The sequence below is a fragment of the Symphalangus syndactylus genome, chromosome 8 (assembly GCF_028878055.3).
Source record: "Symphalangus syndactylus isolate Jambi chromosome 8, NHGRI_mSymSyn1-v2.1_pri, whole genome shotgun sequence".
NCBI lineage: Eukaryota > Metazoa > Chordata > Mammalia > Primates > Hylobatidae > Symphalangus > Symphalangus syndactylus.
Window position 1 is genome coordinate 24,997,119 of NC_072430.2, and position 17,405 is coordinate 25,014,523.

The window sequence follows — 17,405 nt, forward strand, 5'->3', positions numbered from 1 at the left end:
CAGCATTTTGGGAGACCAAGGTGTGTGGATCACTTGAGGCCAGTAGTTTGAGACCAGCCTGGCCAACATGGCAAAACCCTGTCTCTACTAAAAATACAAAAATTAGCTGGACGTGGTGGTGCTCGCCTGTGGTCCCAGCTACTCAGGAGGCTGAGGTAGGAGGATCACTTGAGCCCAGGAGGCAGAGGTTGCAGTGAGCCGAGATGGCACCACTGCCCTCCAGCCTGGGCAACAGAGTGAGACTCCACTCAAAAAAAAAAAAAAAATCTGTGAAAATGGAAATGTCCTTTTTACCTTTGTGGTAAATAGTTATAATTTATAGATTGCTTTGCATTGTTTGGTGATGATACTTTGGTAATAAATGATTAGAGATATTATCACTTTCTTTTAAACTAAGATACATAGGCCTTTATGTAGTTGATTCAAATATTTTCCCCCAACTTATTTATTTTAAAACACTTAGTTTATTATAGTAATTTAACTTTTAAGCTTTCCAAATTCTGAACTGCCTTATATCTCTTAGTTGTATATAGCAAGCTGTTTATTTCTTGGTACTTGAAGATGATGTCCTTGTTTTGTGTTTATGTTCTAGGTGGCTCTGGAGTTGTAGAAACTGATCTCTCTAAAATCTATGAGATGCAAAAAACTATTCAAGTTCTACAAACAGAAAAAGTGGAGTCTACCAAAAAAATGGAAGAACTTGAGGATAAAATAAAAGATATAAATAAAAAATTATCTTCTGCAGAAAATGACAGAGATATTTTGAGGAGAGAACAAGAACAGCTAAATGTGGAAAAGAGACAAATAATGGAAGAATGTGAAAACTTGAAATTGGAATGTAGTAAATTGCAGCCTTCTGCTGTGAAGCAAAGTGATACTATGACAGAAAAGGAAAGAATTCTTGCCCAGAGTGCATCAGTGGAAGAAGTGTTCAGACTACAACAAGCACTGTCTGGTATACAGTCTTTGGAACTTATTTTAGATTGCTGTTTCATTGCATAGTAGTTGTTTTTAGAGACAGATGCTTCACTAACTGAATACTTAGTGGAAATGGCATATTCCTGGAAATGACTGTGTGTCATTTGGGTAGAATTGTGTGGTTTGGATTCAGTGTAAGAGTTAATAGATTGCAAATAGGAATTTCCTGTTAAAAAGGATTAGGTATTGCTATACTTTCTGTAACTCATCACAGCCCACATCCTCCAGTAGGGAATACAGCCTTTCTTCTTCAAAGTCAGTTGTTACCTGTTTGAAATGATCTCCTATATCAAAGCAAAGTGCTGAGTGCTTAGAGCCGTAGGTCTTCCACCATTTTCTATGCTCATGATGATATTTAGTTACTATGCCAGTATTCTGTGTTACAAAAAATTAGTACTAAATGAAATAGGCCAAACACCAGTAAATAAAATAAATTTTAAAGTAATTGTACTTATGTTTTGAAAAATAAGTTTACTTATTTAAAAAATAAATTTACTATGTAAGAATAATACATTTGCTTACTTAACATATTGGGTGATCCAGATGAGTTTATTTGCTTAAAAAACCTGCTGCCTTAGTCCTTCCTCTTTTTTCTATTTCCATTGCCACAGAATTACTTCAGCCAGTCATAATTGCTTTTTGCCTATGTTAACTATGGCAGCTCTCTGAATGGAGCAGAATAGCATAGTGGTTAAGGACATGACTGGGTTGGAATCAAGCTCTATCACTAATTAGCTGACCTTGGACAGGTTAACATCTCTATCCATTGGTTATTTCATCTATAGGGTTGGGATAATAATGGTATCTTCCTTGTAGTTTTAGTAATGAGGATTTTATGAGTTACTTTCTGCCGCTCTTTAGGATAGTGTCTAGCCAATAGTAAATGTTGAAGAGTTAGCTTTTTTTTTCTTTTTTTGACACAGAGTCTCGCTCTGTAGCTCAGACTGGAGTTGCAGTGGTATGATCTCAGTTCACTGCAACCTCCACCTCCGGGGTTCAAGTGATTCTCCTGCCTCAGTCTCTCAAGTAGCTGGGACTACAAGCATGTGCCACCATGCCCAGCTAGTTTTTGTATTTTTAGTAGAGACAGGGTTTCACCATGTTGGCCAGGATGATCTCAATCTCCTGACCTCATGATGTGCCCACCTCGGCCACCCAAAGTGCTAGGATTACAGGTATAAGCCACCGCCCCCAGCTGAAGAGTTAGCTTTTAAAATTCTCTGTTCTCCACGGTTCTTTCAATCTATTTTTTTCATTCTGCAGCCAGAATAATTTGTCAGAAATGCAAAGCAGGTTACTCCCCTGCTTTTAGTACTTTATAGCTCCCTGTGAACTTCGGGATGATGTTTAAATTTCTTAGTTAGACATGATAATGTCTCTCATGATCTAGTTCCTGCCTACCTCTTCAGTTTCAACTATTCCCATGCTCCTGACATTCTAAACTTGAACCATATTGAATTTTCTATAGCTCCTTAAACCAACAATGTTGCCTCTTCACTCTGTTACCCTTGCATTTTCTGTTTTCTCTGTGTGGAGTGTCTCTATGGCTCTTTTAGCTGACTCTCAGTATATTGATTCAGTGCAGGTATTAACCCCCACTGAGAAGTACCTAGCACTGCCACTTCTTGGCCCTATTTGCTCCTCCTAGTCTGGATTAGGTGTTTACCCTGTTTGTTCTCATAGCACCTTGTGCTTGCTCTGTCATACTATGTTATAATCCTGTGCTTACTAGTTTTTCCTCCTCTCTGAATTGTAACCTCTTCGAGAGCAAGGGCTACATTTTTCCAGCTTTTTATCTAGCACCTGGCCTCATAGTAAATGCTAAATATTTCCTGAGTGAATGTTGAATCAATGATTTCAGCTGTGTTTTTTTGTGTATCTCTTCTTTTTATGGATCTATCTATAATACCAGATTGAATGGTCTTTTTCTCAGCATTCAGATCTAAATCACGTTAGATAATTGAGAGATTATGGTATTGTGGTGGTATAAATATACATAATAAAATATTACTTTTAAATTGTTTTCCTCCAATCTTAAACCATGTACTATTTCCTGCTTCTCAAACGAATCAATTCATTTTGAAACCTGCTTGTCATTAGCATTTTTATCAAGGCAATAACTTATGAGTCATCCACAATACAATTTCAGTTTTTTCTTATACTTATCCATAGACTTGGATTTTAATGTGGTTTTTAACTGGCATTTACATTATGATTTATTTGATATGACAAAACAGGAATACAAATATATGTTTCACTCAGAACTGTTACTGCTTGCCAGTGGTGCTTATATACACTTTGTTTTAATTGGGTTGCATTTCTGAGTTTAATATTGAAGATAATAAGTTACTTTAAATAATTTTAATGTCAAGTTTATTTGCTGTTTTTACAGATGCTGAAAATGAAATAATGAGATTGAGTAGTTTAAACCAGGTAAATTAATTTTGACGAATGTTATGTGCATAGAGACAGTGGAAGCAGATCCTATACCAAGTGAGAAATGAGTTTTAATTTTCCTTAAGAGATTTAAAGAGTTGTTTCTTTTTCTAATAATTAGAAGTTATTTTGTAAATATATTTTTATATTTTTCCAAGCATAATAAGGAAGTCTTCTGTAAGAGTGTAGAAAATGCATGACTGGTTTCATTCATTTTAGACAGTCTTATAAGTGTTGCATTCTTTTTTTTTTTTTTTTTTGACATGGAGTCTTGCTCTGTCAACCAGGCTGGAGCAATCTCGGCTCTCCGCAACTTCCACCTCCTGGGTTCAAGCAATTCTCCTGCCTCAGCCTCCCGAGTAGCTGGGACGACAGGAGCATGCCACCGCGCCCGGCTAATTTTTTGTATTTTTAGTAGAGACAGGGTTTCACTGTGTTAGCCAGGATGGTCTTGATCTCCTGACCTTGTGATCCACCTGCCTCGGCCTCCCAAAGTGCTGGGATTAACAGGCATGAGCCACCGTGTCCGGCCAAGTATTGCGTTCTTATAATTATTACATATCATTAAAGAAATACTGAATAGAAACGCACAATTGTATAGATTGCCTGCTTTTTTATAAACTGGAAATTTCTTGTTACCTGAAAACACTGCTTTAACATTTTTGTAGGATAACAGTCTTGCTGAAGACAATCTGAAACTTAAAATGCATATCGAAGTTTTAGAAAAAGAGAAGTTATTACTGAGTCAAGAAAAGGTGGGTGCTGTAAAAATGGGGGCAGAATCAAAATGGTGTGTGTAACAGGTCACAGCCAAGGGCCAGTTGATATCCAAATGGAATGTTGAGTAATTGAGCTCAAGTCCTTAGAATAAAGCTGATCTCATTGATGCTTGTCAGGCTAGGTGGAAGTAGTTGGGCAAAGTTCAGAGTATAAGTGGCTGGCTTGAGTTCGTATTTAGAAATAAGCTAGTAGGCACACAGAATCAAGCAGAAAAGGTAGGTGGAGGTCCTGTTTTGGTTTCTGATGATGTCCTGACAGCAGGAACATACACAGGTAGGTCAGGAGGTCTGGAGTGGCATACTATAATAATTATATATGCTGCTTATGTGCTTCAGAATGTGTCCATTTTGGTGGACAGTACTTTCTTAGTGGTGAGGCATACAGAGCAACAGTTTCAGTGGTAGAAAAAAGTTCTATTTTTTTTTTTTTTAATGAGATGGAGTTTCACTCTTGTTGCCCAGGCTGGAGTGCAGTGACGCAATCTCGGGTCACTGCAACCTCCGCCTCCCGGGTTCAAGCAATTCTCCTGCCTCAACCTCCTGAGTAGCTGGGATTACAGGCATCAGCCACCACACCCAGCTAATTTTGTATTTTTAGTAGAGACAGGGTTTCTCCATTTTGGTCAGGGTGGTCTCAAACTCCCGACCTCAGGTGATCTGCCCACCTCGGCCTCCTGAAGTGTTGGGATTACAGGCGTGAGCCACCACGCCCGGCGAAAGAATGTCTTTGTAGGGGTACAGAGCAACAGTTTCAGTGGCAGAAAGAAGGGCTTTATTGTATGTATTCATAGCAAGGAAGGAATAAGATTCTGAAAGGGAAAGGTATTTAGAAGTATTTTTATGTTTGAACCAGTTCGGGGAAATTTCTTGGCTAAGGCAGGTGCTTAAATATAGGAGAGTTGTAAGCTAGTATTATTAAGTTAAAGGCCAGTGTCTTAATTTAAATTCTTAATTTTAAAAAGTGATGCATATTTTCTGATATATGTGTTCAGAAAACATACATACTGAAAACCTTCGGACAGTACAAGTAGAGTATCTTTTGTACCTCTGTGGCTTGGCCTCTTTCCCAGAGGCAGTCTCTGTTACCAATTTCTAGTGTTTCTTTCTGGACTATGTCTATGCATGTATAATTGTATATATCAGTAGCTTTAAAAAATACAAATGTCAGCATATTATAAATACCCTTTTTACATACCATATTTCCAACATCTTTCCTCATTAGTATATATGCAGCGTTTCTCAAAGGGACTGCTATTGGCATTTAAGCAGGAAAATTCTTAGTTGTGGGCACTACATTGTGTATTGTGGGATTCTTGCTGCCACTCTTTCTACCCACTATGTGCCAGCAGTATCTCCCAGTCTTTTTAAAAATTACTATATTATATATATTTTATCTTTCCTGTTTTTGCTCCCATTGTATTCTGCTCTTTACCTGACTGACCTAGTAGTTTGTAGTTTGCAGAACTCTCTGCACTTACCTGGCAAGGCCTGTAACCTTTTCATGATGTGTTTGGTTTCTGTAGCTCGTCCTGATAGCTGTTTCTCCTTTCTTTTAATATTAAGTAGTCCATTGTAACTCTTCCTTGAGTTGTGTCTGCTTTCTGATTAAGAATACCAAAAGTGCCTATGAGGGCCGAGTGTGGTGGCTCACGCTGTAATCTCAGCACTTTGGGAGGCCTAGGTGGGATGATTGCTCAAGGCCAGGAGTTCGAGACCAGCCTGGGCAACATAGTGAGACACCATATCTACAAAAAAACACTAAATAATTTTTTTAAAAAGTACCTATGAGGCTGTGTGTGCTTTTAAGATCTACCTAAAGAAAATGTTTGTGGTTCTCCTAAGTTGAACACATAACTTTAGAAAGACTTAAGAAAATGCTGTTTCCATCTTTCAGCTGTAGTTAGAATAAATTTTTGAATTAGAAGGAAATAAGAATTGTGATACAGATACTCTAGTATAGCTTTTATTGGATCTCTGTTTTTTCAACCAACTCTCCATAGCAATGTTGAGTTTCTTTTATAAGGTTTATATTAGGCTGTTTATTTGAAGGAATTTGAGATTCTTATTTGTTTCAATTTTATTTTTTAGAGAGAGAGAGTCTTGCTGTATTGCCCAGGTTAGAGTGCTGTGGCTGATCACGGCATGATCATAGTGCACTACAGCCTTGAACTCCTTGGCTCAAGTAATCCTTCTGCCTCAGCCACCTAAGTAGCCTCCTGGGACTATAGATAAATGCCATCATGCCTGGTTCAAGACTCTTAAAAGTAGATTCCATATGGGTTTGATTTTTAAAAATCTGTCAATGAAAGAAGGCTTTAATATATAGTTTATTACAAACATCAAAACTAGAGACCGAAATAATGTTGAAGCATAGAGAACTGTCCCACTTCTGAGATTTTGGAGAAAGCATTAAATACCAGGTAGTAGACTATAAAATGTATATATACTATCTTTAGGAATGTCAGGTGTGACAGAGGGGAACCTAGTCCAGTTAGAAGGTAAAGGAAGGAAGGAGGATTATTTCTTGGGTCAAGAAAAAGTTCCATGTTCTGACAGAAGCAAAAGTAATAAGGGAAATTCCTTTAGTAAGAGAAAAGAAACCTTTTATTTTCTAATTAGAGAGGCTAAACGTTTGGGTGAAGGAGTGTTGATTTTTTATATTTTTATTTAGTCTGAGGCTGTTGATGACTGGGTGTCAGAGAATGGAAGTGAGGAAGGCACAAAGACTTGGGGACGTTTTGAAAAGTATGTATGTATGGTAGGTGGAGCCAGGGGATGGATAAAGGGTAGCCACGGTGGAGCAGGATAGGAAAGGCTCTCAAATGGGAACGTTTTTTATAAAGAAGAACTTGGTGCTAGAGGACAAACTTACAGTCATTGCATCTGTCTAGGGTTATAGAAATGTTTTGTTTGAAGCTACAAGTAAAATTGCACATGAATGAAGGATGTAGTTTGTTGAATTTTACATACAATTATTGAGGTATTGTTCAATACTATTTCCAATATTAGAGCACTTAAAATAGATTCCTAAGTTTTGCTTCTATGTATGTTTTTAATCTTTTGGTGTCTCTAATTGAAAGTATGTGTTGCTTTTTTCCTTTTATCATTTCAGGAAGAACTTCAGATGTCGCTTTTAAAATTGAACAATGAATATGAAGTAATTAAAAGTACAGCTACAAGAGACATAAGTTTGGATTCAGAATTACATGACTTAAGACTTAATTTGGAGGCAAAGGAACAAGAACTCAATCAGAGTATTGGTGAAAAGGAAACACTGATAGCTGAGATAGAAGAATTGGACAGACAGAATCAAGAAGCTACAAAGGTAACACTGTATTAAATACAGTGAGGCAGCACATTCTACTAAGTAGACTAAACACAGAAATGATGGGTGTGATTTAATTAATATTTTAGTTCATAGAGATTGACAAACCTTTTTGGTAAAGTGCTAGATAGTAAATATCGTTGGCCTTGTAGGCCATACAATCTCAGTCTACTCAGCTCTGTTGTTGTGATAACAAATGAGTGTGACCATGTTTCAATAAAATTTTATTTACAAAACAGGCAGCATCCCTGAGTTGGCCAATGGCTATAGTTCGTTGACTCTTACTCCAGTGTAGAGTTAAAAATAAACAACATGCCTGGCGTGGTGGCTCATGCCTGTCATCCTAGCACTTTGGGAAGCGGAGACGTGTGGATCACAAGGTCAGGAGTTCAAGACTAGCGTGGTCAAGATGGTGAAACCCTGCCTCTACTAAAAATACAAAAAATTAGCTGGCCGTGGTGGCAGGTGCCTGTAATCCCAGCTACTTGAGAGGCTGAGGCAGAGAATTGCTTGAACCCAGGAGGCAGAGGTTGCAGTGAGCCGAGATCATGCCACTGCACTCCAGCCTGGGCAACAGAGCGACTCCGTCTCAAAAAAAAAAAACAAAAAAACTACCATCTTTGGTTTTAAATTCTTATCCCTCAAATGCTTTAAAAAATGACAAGATGGATGGGGCTGGGCGCAGTAGCTCATGCCTGTAATCCTAACACTTTGGGAGGCCGAGGCAGGCAGATCGCCCTAGGTCAGAAATTTGAGACCAGCCTTACCAACACGGAGAAACCCCGTCTCTACTAAAAATACAAAATTAGCTGGGTGTGGTGGTGCATGCCTATAATCCTAGCTACTTGGGAGGTTGAGGCAGGAGAATTGCTTGAACCTGGGAGGTTCAAGAGGCGGAGGCGGAGGCGGAGGTTGCGGTGAGCTGAGATTGCGCCATTGCACTCCAGCCTGGGCAACAAGAGCAAAACTCCATCTCAAAAAAAAAAAAAAAAAAGACAAGATGGAATTTGCTGTAAAATAGTAATAAGTAATTTTGTAGTGGGTGTTTTGATAGAAAAACAATGTTTTTAAGAAGGATGAGAAATATTTGAGGATTATTCTCTATTATGTATGAGATTTTATAAAATTTTCTTTAAGTACTAAAATGAGAACATGTTGTAAAGTCACCATGCAAATTTTTCTTTCAGCACATGATTTTGATAAAAGATCAGCTATCAAAACAACAAAATGAAGGAGATAGCATCATCAGTAAACTGAAACAAGATCTAAATGATGAAAAAAAGAGAGTTCATCAACTTGAAGATGATAAAATGGACATTACTAAAGAGTTAGATGTACAGAAAGAAAAGCTAATTCAAAGAGAAGTGGCCCTAAATGATTTACATTTAACCAAGCAGAAACTTGAGGACAAAGTAGAAAATTTAGTAGATCAGCTAAATAAATCACAAGAAAATAATGTAAGCATCCAGAAGGAGAATTTAGAACTTAAGGAGCGTATTAGACAAAATGAGGAGGAGCTTTCTAGAATAAGGAATGAGTTAACGCAGTCTCTAAATCAAGACTCTAATAGTAATTTTAAGGATACCTTACTTAAAGAAAGAGAAGCTGAAGTTAGAAACTTAAAGCAAAATCTTTCAGAATTAGAACAGCTCAATGAAAATTTAAAGAAAGTTGCTTTTGATATCAAAATGGAAAATGAAAAGTTAGTTTTAGCATGTGAAGATGTGAGGCATCAGTTAGAAGATTCTCTTGCTGGTAACAATCAGCTTTCTCTGGAAAAAAACACGATTGTGGAGACTCTAAAAATGGAAAAAGGAGAGATAGAAGCAGAATTGTGTTGGGCTAAAAAGAGGCTGTTGGAAGAAGCAAACAAGTATGAGAAAACCATTGAAGAACTGTCAAATGCACGTAATTTAAATACCTCTGCCTTACAGCTGGAACATGAGCATTTAATTAAACTCAATCAAAAGAAAGACATGGAAATAGCAGAACTCAAAAAGAATATTGAACAAATGGATACTGACCATAAAGAAACTAAGGACGTTTTGTCATCTAGTTTAGAAGAGCAGAAGCAGTTGACACAACTTATAAATGAGAAAGAAATTTTTATTGAAAAGCTTAAAGAAAGAAGTTCAAAGCTGCAGGAGGAATTGGATAAATATTCTCAGGCCTTAAGAAAAAATGAAATTTTAAGACAGACCATAGAGGAAAAGGACCGAAGTCTTGGATCCATGAAAGAAGAAAATAATCATCTGCAAGAAGAATTGGAACGACTCAGGGAACAGCAGAGTCGAACCGCACCTGTGGCTGACCCTAAAACCCTTGATAGTGTTACTGAACTAGCATCTGAGGTATCTCAGCTGAACACGATCAAGGAACATCTTGAAGAGGAAATTAAACATCATCAAAAGATAATTGAAGATCAAAACCAGAGTAAGATGCAACTACTTCAGTCTTTACAAGAGCAAAAGAAGGAAATGGATGAGTATAGATACCAGCATGAGCAAATGAATGCCACACACACCCAGCTCTTTTTAGAGAAAGATGAGGAGATTAAGAATTTGCAAAAAACAATTGAACAAATCAAAACCCAGTTGCATGAAGAAAGACAGGACATTCAAACAGATAACTCTGATATTTTTCAAGAAACAAAAGTTCAGAGCCTTAATATAGAAAATGGAAGTGAAAAGCATGATTTATCTAAAGCTGAAACGGAAAGATTAGTGAAAGGAATAAAAGAGCGAGAACTGGAGATTAAACTTCTAAATGAAAAGAATATATCTTTAACTAAACAGATTGATCAGTTGTCCAAAGATGAAGTTGGTAAACTAACTCAGATTATTCAGCAGAAAGATTTGGAGATACAAGCTCTTCATGCTAGAATTTCTTCAACTTCCTATACTCAAGATGTTGTTTACCTTCAACAGCAACTGCAGGCTTATGCTATGGAAAGAGAAAAGGTATTCGCTGTTTTGAATGAGAAGACTAGGGAAAATAGCCATCTAAAAACAGAATATCACAAAATGATGGATATCGTTGCTGCCAAGGAAGCAGCTCTCATCAAACTGCAAGATGAAAATAAAAAATTGTCCACTAGATTTGAGAGTAGTGGCCAAGATATGTTTAGAGAAACTATTCAGAATTTATCACGTATCATTCGAGAAAAAGACATCGAAATAGATGCACTAAGTCAGAAATGTCAGACTTTATTGGCAGTTTTACAAACATCCAGCACTGGTAATGAGGCTGGAGGTGTTAATAGTAATCAATTTGAGGAGCTTCTACAGGAACGTGACAAGTTAAAACAGCAAGTAAAGAAAATGGAAGAGTGGAAGCAGCAGGTGATGACCACGGTACAAAATATGCAACATGAGTCAGCCCAGCTTCAGGAAGAGCTTCACCAACTTCAGGCACAGGTTTTGGTTGACAGTGATAATAATTCTAAATTACAAGTGGACTATACTGGCCTGATCCAAAGTTATGAGCAGAATGAAACCAAACTCAAAAATTTTGGGCAGGAATTAGCACAAGTTCAGCACAGCATTGGGCAGCTTTGCAATACCAAGGATCTTCTTTTAGGAAAACTTGATATTATTTCACCCCATCTGTCTTCTGCATCATTGCTTACTCCCCAGTCTGCAGAGTCTCTTAGAGCAAGTAAGTCTGATGTATTGAGTGAATCTTCTGAATTGCTTCAGCAAGAGTTAGAAGAGCTAAGAAAATCACTACAGGAAAAAGATGCAACGATTAGAACTCTCCAGGAAAATAATCACAGATTGTCTGATTCGATTGCTGCCACCTCAGAGCTAGAAAGAAAAGAACATGAACAAACCGATTCAGAAATCAAGCAGCTAAAGGAGAAACAAGATGTTTTGCAAAAGTTACTTAAGGAAAAAGACCTCTTAATCAAAGCCAAAAGTGATCAACTACTTTCTTCCAATGAAAATTTCACTAACAAAGTAAATGAAAACGAACTTTTGAGGCAGGCAGTAACAAACCTGAAGGAGAGAATATTAATTCTAGAGATGGACATTGGCAGACTAAAAGGAGAAAATGAAAAAATAGTGGAAACATCCAGGGGAAAGGAAACAGAATATCAAGCGTTGCAAGAGACTAACATGAAGTTTTCTATGATGCTGCGAGAAAAAGAGTTTGAGTGCCACTCAATGAAGGAGAAGGCTCTTGCTTTTGAACAGCTATTGAAAGAGAAAGAACAGGTATGTTCTGGATGGAGTATTGTAGGGAAGTTGGGGGTGGAGGAGACTTTTTTTAATGTTATTTCATTTATATTGTCTTTGAAGAGGACTGTGCATTTGTTCATTTAGAAATATTTATTTCAAAGTGTGATTCATTCGAGTAAATTTTCCTCAGAGACATCTGGAAGTTCTCCCTCAAATTGTTAGATATTTCCAAATACTTTTGGTAGTACATTAATTTTTTATAGATTGCTAAGTAGTACTTAATATTTTTCTTTAGAAAACAGAAGTGTCTCATGAGAGAATTTTGAAGTCACTTCAATTTAATCAAATTTTAGGTATGTTTCAGTAGCTGTTAACATTTTAGAGATTCTTATATATAAGGAAAGCACTGTAAAATACACATACGTCTTTAACCATCTACAGTAAGAAATACATTTCACATTGTGACACAGTAAGAGTGTGTGTGTGTGTGTGTGTAACTGAAAAGTTTCAGGAACCAGAAATTGCTCTTATTACATGTCATACTCTGAAAAAGAATGTGCTGGCTGGGCGTGGTGGCTCACACCTGTAATCTCAGCAGTTTGGGAGGCAAAGGTGGGTGGATCACCTGAGGTCAGGAGTTTGAGACCAGCCTGACCAACATAGTGAAACCCCATCTCTACTAAAAAAAATACAAAAAATTAGCCAGACATCGTGGTGGGTGCCTGTAATCCTAGCTACTCGGGAGGCTAAGGCAGGAGAATCATTTGAACCCAGGAGGCAGAGGTTGCAGTGAGCCGAGATCATGCCATTACACTCCATGAAAGAACAAGACTCTGTCTCAATAAAAAAGAAAAAAAAAAAAAGAATGTGCTATTCAGGTAGAGTGACTTGGGTTAGAAATTTTTAAAAAATAAAAAGAAAATGTGCTGAATGACTCATTAAATTGATTTTTATGAATTGATTAGTCACAACCTGGAATTTGAAAAGTATTAGCCATGAGTAATACTTTTCTCATAGTAGGCTCAGTAAATACTCTAATCCCAGTTCTGTCACTGATGTGATTTTGGGTATGTTTTGACCTTATTGGTTTATTCAGCTATAAAACAGGAGTTCATAGCAGTTATATGGATAGTGCCAGTAGCTTTTGATAATATTTAAATTTTTATATGCAATTCATTTTAGTAAGAATTATTGAGGATTTCCTGTTACACTATGTACTATGCTGTACTATATGATAGCATAGTGTAGGGCTTGTTTGGTAGTGTATAGGGTGCTGTGTAGGGTTTGTTTGGTAGTGCCTTTTTACTGTGATTTCTATGCTTTTAGTAGCAGAAATTTTGAAAAGAGATGACAGGCAAAACAATAAAATATTCAACTAGCGCTTCTTGAGCATTACTTGCTGCCAGGCATAAGATACAAAGTGATTCAACTTCATTTGCTAGTTAGGTTCCCTCTTAGAGTCTTGGATTAAAGTTGTGAAAACTTCATTTTTTCCTTTGTCATCTGATGAAGTAGGCACACTGGTTATCAGTGTTTTGTTTTTTTTTTTATTTAGGTTTTAGGGTACATGTGCACAATGTGCAGGTTTGTTACATATGTATCCATGTGCCATGTTGTTTTGCTGCACCCATTAACTTGTCATTTAGCATTAGGTATATCTCCTAATGCTGTCCCTCCCCCCTCCCCCCACCCCACAACAGTCCCTGGGGTGTGATGTTCCCCTTCCTGTGTCCAGGAGTTCTCATTGTTCAATTCCCACCTATGAGTGAGAACATGCGGTGTTTGGTTTTTTGTCCTTGCAATAGTTTACTGAGAATGATGTTTTCCAGTTTCATCCATGTCCCTACAAAGGACATGAACTCATCATTTTTTATGGCTGCATAGTATTCCATGGTGTATATGTGCCACATTTTCTTCATCCAGTCTATCGTTGTTGGACATTTGGGTTGGTTCCAAGTCTTTGCTATTGTGAATAGTGCCGCAATAAACATACGTGTGCATGTGTCTTTATAGCAGCATGATTTATAGTCCTTTGGGTATATACCCAGTAATGGGATGGCTGGGTCAAATGGTATTTCTAGTTCTAGATCCCTGAGGAATCGCCACACTGACTTCCACAATGGTTGAACTAGTTTACAGTCCCACCAACAGTGTAAAAGTGTTCCTATTTCTCCACATCCTCTCCAGCACCTGTTGTTTCCTGACTTTTTAATGATGGCCATTCTAACTGGTGTGAGATGGTATCTTATTGTGGTTTTGATTTGCATTTCTCTGATGGCCAGTGATGATGAGCATTTTTTCATGTGTTTTTTGGCTGCATAAATATCTTCTTTTAAGAAGTGTCTGCTCATGTCCTTCGCCCACTTTTTGATGGGGTTGTTTGTTTTTTTCTTGTAAATTTGTTTGAGTTCATTGTAGATTCTGGATATTAGCCCTTTGTCAGATGAGTAGGTTGCAAAAATTTTCTCCCATTCTGTAGGTTGCCTGTTCACTGTGATGGTAGTTTCTTTTGCTATGCAGAAGCTCTTTAGTTTAATTAGATCCCATTTGTCAATTTTGGCTTTTGTTGCCATTGCTTTTGGTGTTTTAGACATGAAGTCCTTGCCCACGCCTATGTCCTGAATGGTATTGCCTAGGTTTTCTTGTAGGATTTTAATGGCTTTAGGTCTAACATTTAAGTCTTTAATCCATCTTGAATTAATTTTTGTATAAGGTGTAAGGAAGGGATCCAGTTTCAGCTTTCTACATATGGCTATCCAGTTTTCCCAGCACCATTTATTAAATAGGGAATCCTTTCCCCATTTCTTGTTTTTGTCGGGTTTGTCAAAGATCAGATAGTTGTAGATATGCGGCATCATTTCTGAGGGCTCTGTTCTGTTCCATTGATCTGTGTCTCTGTTGTGGTACCAGTACCATGCTGTTTTGGTTACTGTAGCCTTGTAGTATAGTTTAAAGTCAGGTAGCGTGATGCCGCCAGCTTTGTTCTTTTGGCTTAGGATTGACTTGGCGATGTGGGCTCTTTTTTGGTTCCATATGAACTTTAAAGTAGTTTTTTCCAATTCTGTGAAGAAAGTCATTGGTAGCTTGATGGGGATGGCATTGAATCTATAAATTACCTTGGGCAGTATGGCCATTTTCACGGTATTGATTCTTCCAACCCATGAGCATGGAATGTTCTTCCATTTGTTTGTATCCTCTTTTATTTCATTGAGCAGTGGTTTGTAGTTCTCCTTGAAGAGGTCCTTCACATCCCTTGTAAGTTGGATTCCTAGGTATTTTATTCTCTTTGAAGCAATTGTGAATGGGAGTTCACTCATGATTTGGCTCTCTGTTGGTCTGTGATTGGTGTACAAGAATGCTTGTGATTTTTGTACATTGATTTTGTATCCTGAGACTTTGCTGAAGTTGCTAATCAGCTTAAGGAGATTTTGGGCTGAGACGATGGGGTTTTCTAGATATACAATCATGACATCTGCAAACAGGGACAATTTGACTTCCTCTTTTCCTAATTGAATACCCTTTATTTTCTTCTCCTGCCTGATTGCTCTGGCCAGAACTTCCAGCACTATTTTGAATAGGAGTGGTGAGAGAGGGCATCCCTGTCTTGTGCCAGTTTTCCAAGGGAGTGCTTCCAGTTTTTGCCCATTCAGTATGATATTGGCTGTGGGTTTGTCATAGATAGCTCTTATTGTTTTGAGATATGTCCCATCAATACCTAATTTATTGAGAGTTTTTAGCATGAAGGGTTGTTGAATTTTGTCAAAGGCCTTTTCTGCATCTATTGAGATAATCACGTGGTTTTTGTCTTTGGTTCTGTTTATATGTTGGATTACATTTATTGATTTGGGTATGTTGAACCAGCCTTGCATCCCAGGGATGAAGCCCACTTGATCATGGTGTTAGACAGATCAACGAGACAGAAAGTTAACAAGGATATCCGGGAATTGAACTCAGCTCTGCACAAAGTGGACCTAATAGACATCTACAGAACTCTCCACCCCAAATCAACAGAATATAAATTTTTTTCAGCACCACACCACACCTATTCCAAAATTGACCACATAGTTGATTATCAGTGTTAAGGTGTTCTTTGAGATAACTTCTTAGCTTTAATGGTACTGGTCTATAATTGATGTGAAGAGAGTCCTGGAGGCTAGAGCTTCCTATTGTTCACGAGCCCAAATTGGCTCTAGCTTCTTAAGGTTATAAGAGTAGAACAGAGGAATAAAGTACAATGATGTCTTCTGTCATTTATAGATATTTTGGAGTTTTAGCATTTTGTACAATTTAGTTCTATTTCATTGACATTTACAGATCTAAAGTGTGCAGATATTATTAAGGCTCTCCTCACTTTTAGGAAGCTTCTCTAAGTTAGCTAAGTAGTACTTAACTATTGTATTACTTGAGGGTAATTAGTGTAAACTAATTTCTTCCAATACTCTCTATATAATTTAAAAGTACCTTTAGATTATATCTTGAATATAATGAGTAACATCTTTTTTTAGGGAGAAAAGGATGTTCTCAACAGGAGGTATTCAAATCTATTTAATTTCTCAAGCATTTGCTCTTTTTTTGTAATGTGAAAAAAAAAAAATTAACCGAAAAACTATTTGGAAAATATTGGCCTCCCTATCCAGAAGTGTTAATATTAAAGGAACAGATTGTTTTATATTTTGGTTATAATGATTTATCCTGGGGGATACATTATATATTCTTAAAGAAACGGAAAGTTTACATGAAAACTAAAAATATACTAAACTGTAAATAGGTTCATATGATATGCATATTTAAAATGGAGAAAAGAAATGGCTGTAGACCGGGCATGGTGGCTAACGCATGTAATCCCAGCACTTTGGGAGGCTGAGGTGGGTGGATCCCCTGAGGACAGGAGTTCGAGACCAGCCTGGCCAACATGGTGTAACCCTGTCTTTACTAAAAATACAAAAATTAGCCAGACGTGGTGGTGCATGCCTGTAATCCCAGCTACTCGGGAGGCTGAGGCATGAGAATTGCTTGAACCCAGGAGGTGGAGGTTGCAGTGAGCTGAGATTGCGACTCTGCGCTCCAGCATGGGCAACAGAGCAAGACTCCACCTCAAAAAAAAAAAAAAAAAAAGAAAGTGGCCATAAAGCAGCCTGACACGTTTTTGTGCTTTTTAGAATTTCAGCTATTGTCTGAAACTCGTGGCCCTACTTTTGCAGTGAAGTTACTTTCTCTAATAACAATTGTGGATGCTTTACGAATGGACAGCATGCACACACGTGTGCGCACACGTACACTTTTTGTTGATTTGGGGGTTCTGAATACTTTGTTGTATAGGGTAAACTTGAAGACATTTTTGTCCTTTGGGTTCCTTTTAAAACATTTCTAATAAACTTATTCTTTTAGAGTAGTTTTAAATTTATAGAAAATTTGCAAAGATAGGTCTCATAGACCTCATACTGAGTTTTCCTTGTTAACATCTTACATTGTTATGAGATATTTGCCACAGCTAATGAACCAATATTGAGGTGTTACTGTTAACTAAAGTTCATACTTGACTCAAATTCCTTAATGTTTACTAAATGTCCTCTTCCTGTACCAGGATGTCATTCAGGATATCGCATTATATTCATTATGTTTACATGTCGTGGCTCCATAGGCTCCTCTAGACTGTGACAGATTCTCTGACTTTTTTGGTTTTTCATGACTTTGACATAGTTAACT

General features: G+C 37.4%; 1 protein-coding gene across 7 annotated transcripts in view; it reads left to right on the plus strand.

Moving 5' to 3' along the window:
* Positions 1–17,405, plus strand: part of TRIP11 (thyroid hormone receptor interactor 11) — a 79,138-nt gene that overhangs the window by 26,990 nt on the left and 34,743 nt on the right. For all 7 annotated transcript variants that reach the window (XR_008659351.2, XR_008659353.2, XR_008659352.2 and 4 more), the window contains exons 7-11: positions 593–955; positions 3,371–3,411; positions 4,083–4,169; positions 7,306–7,518; positions 8,706–11,735. Coding sequence is in view for 4 of the 7 variants with exons in the window: in XM_055288365.2 (XP_055144340.1) it covers positions 593–955; positions 3,371–3,411; positions 4,083–4,169; positions 7,306–7,518; positions 8,706–11,735 (3,734 nt within the window). In the remaining 3 variants the exon portion in view is untranslated. The remainder of the gene's footprint in view (positions 1–592; positions 956–3,370; positions 3,412–4,082; positions 4,170–7,305; positions 7,519–8,705; positions 11,736–17,405) is intronic.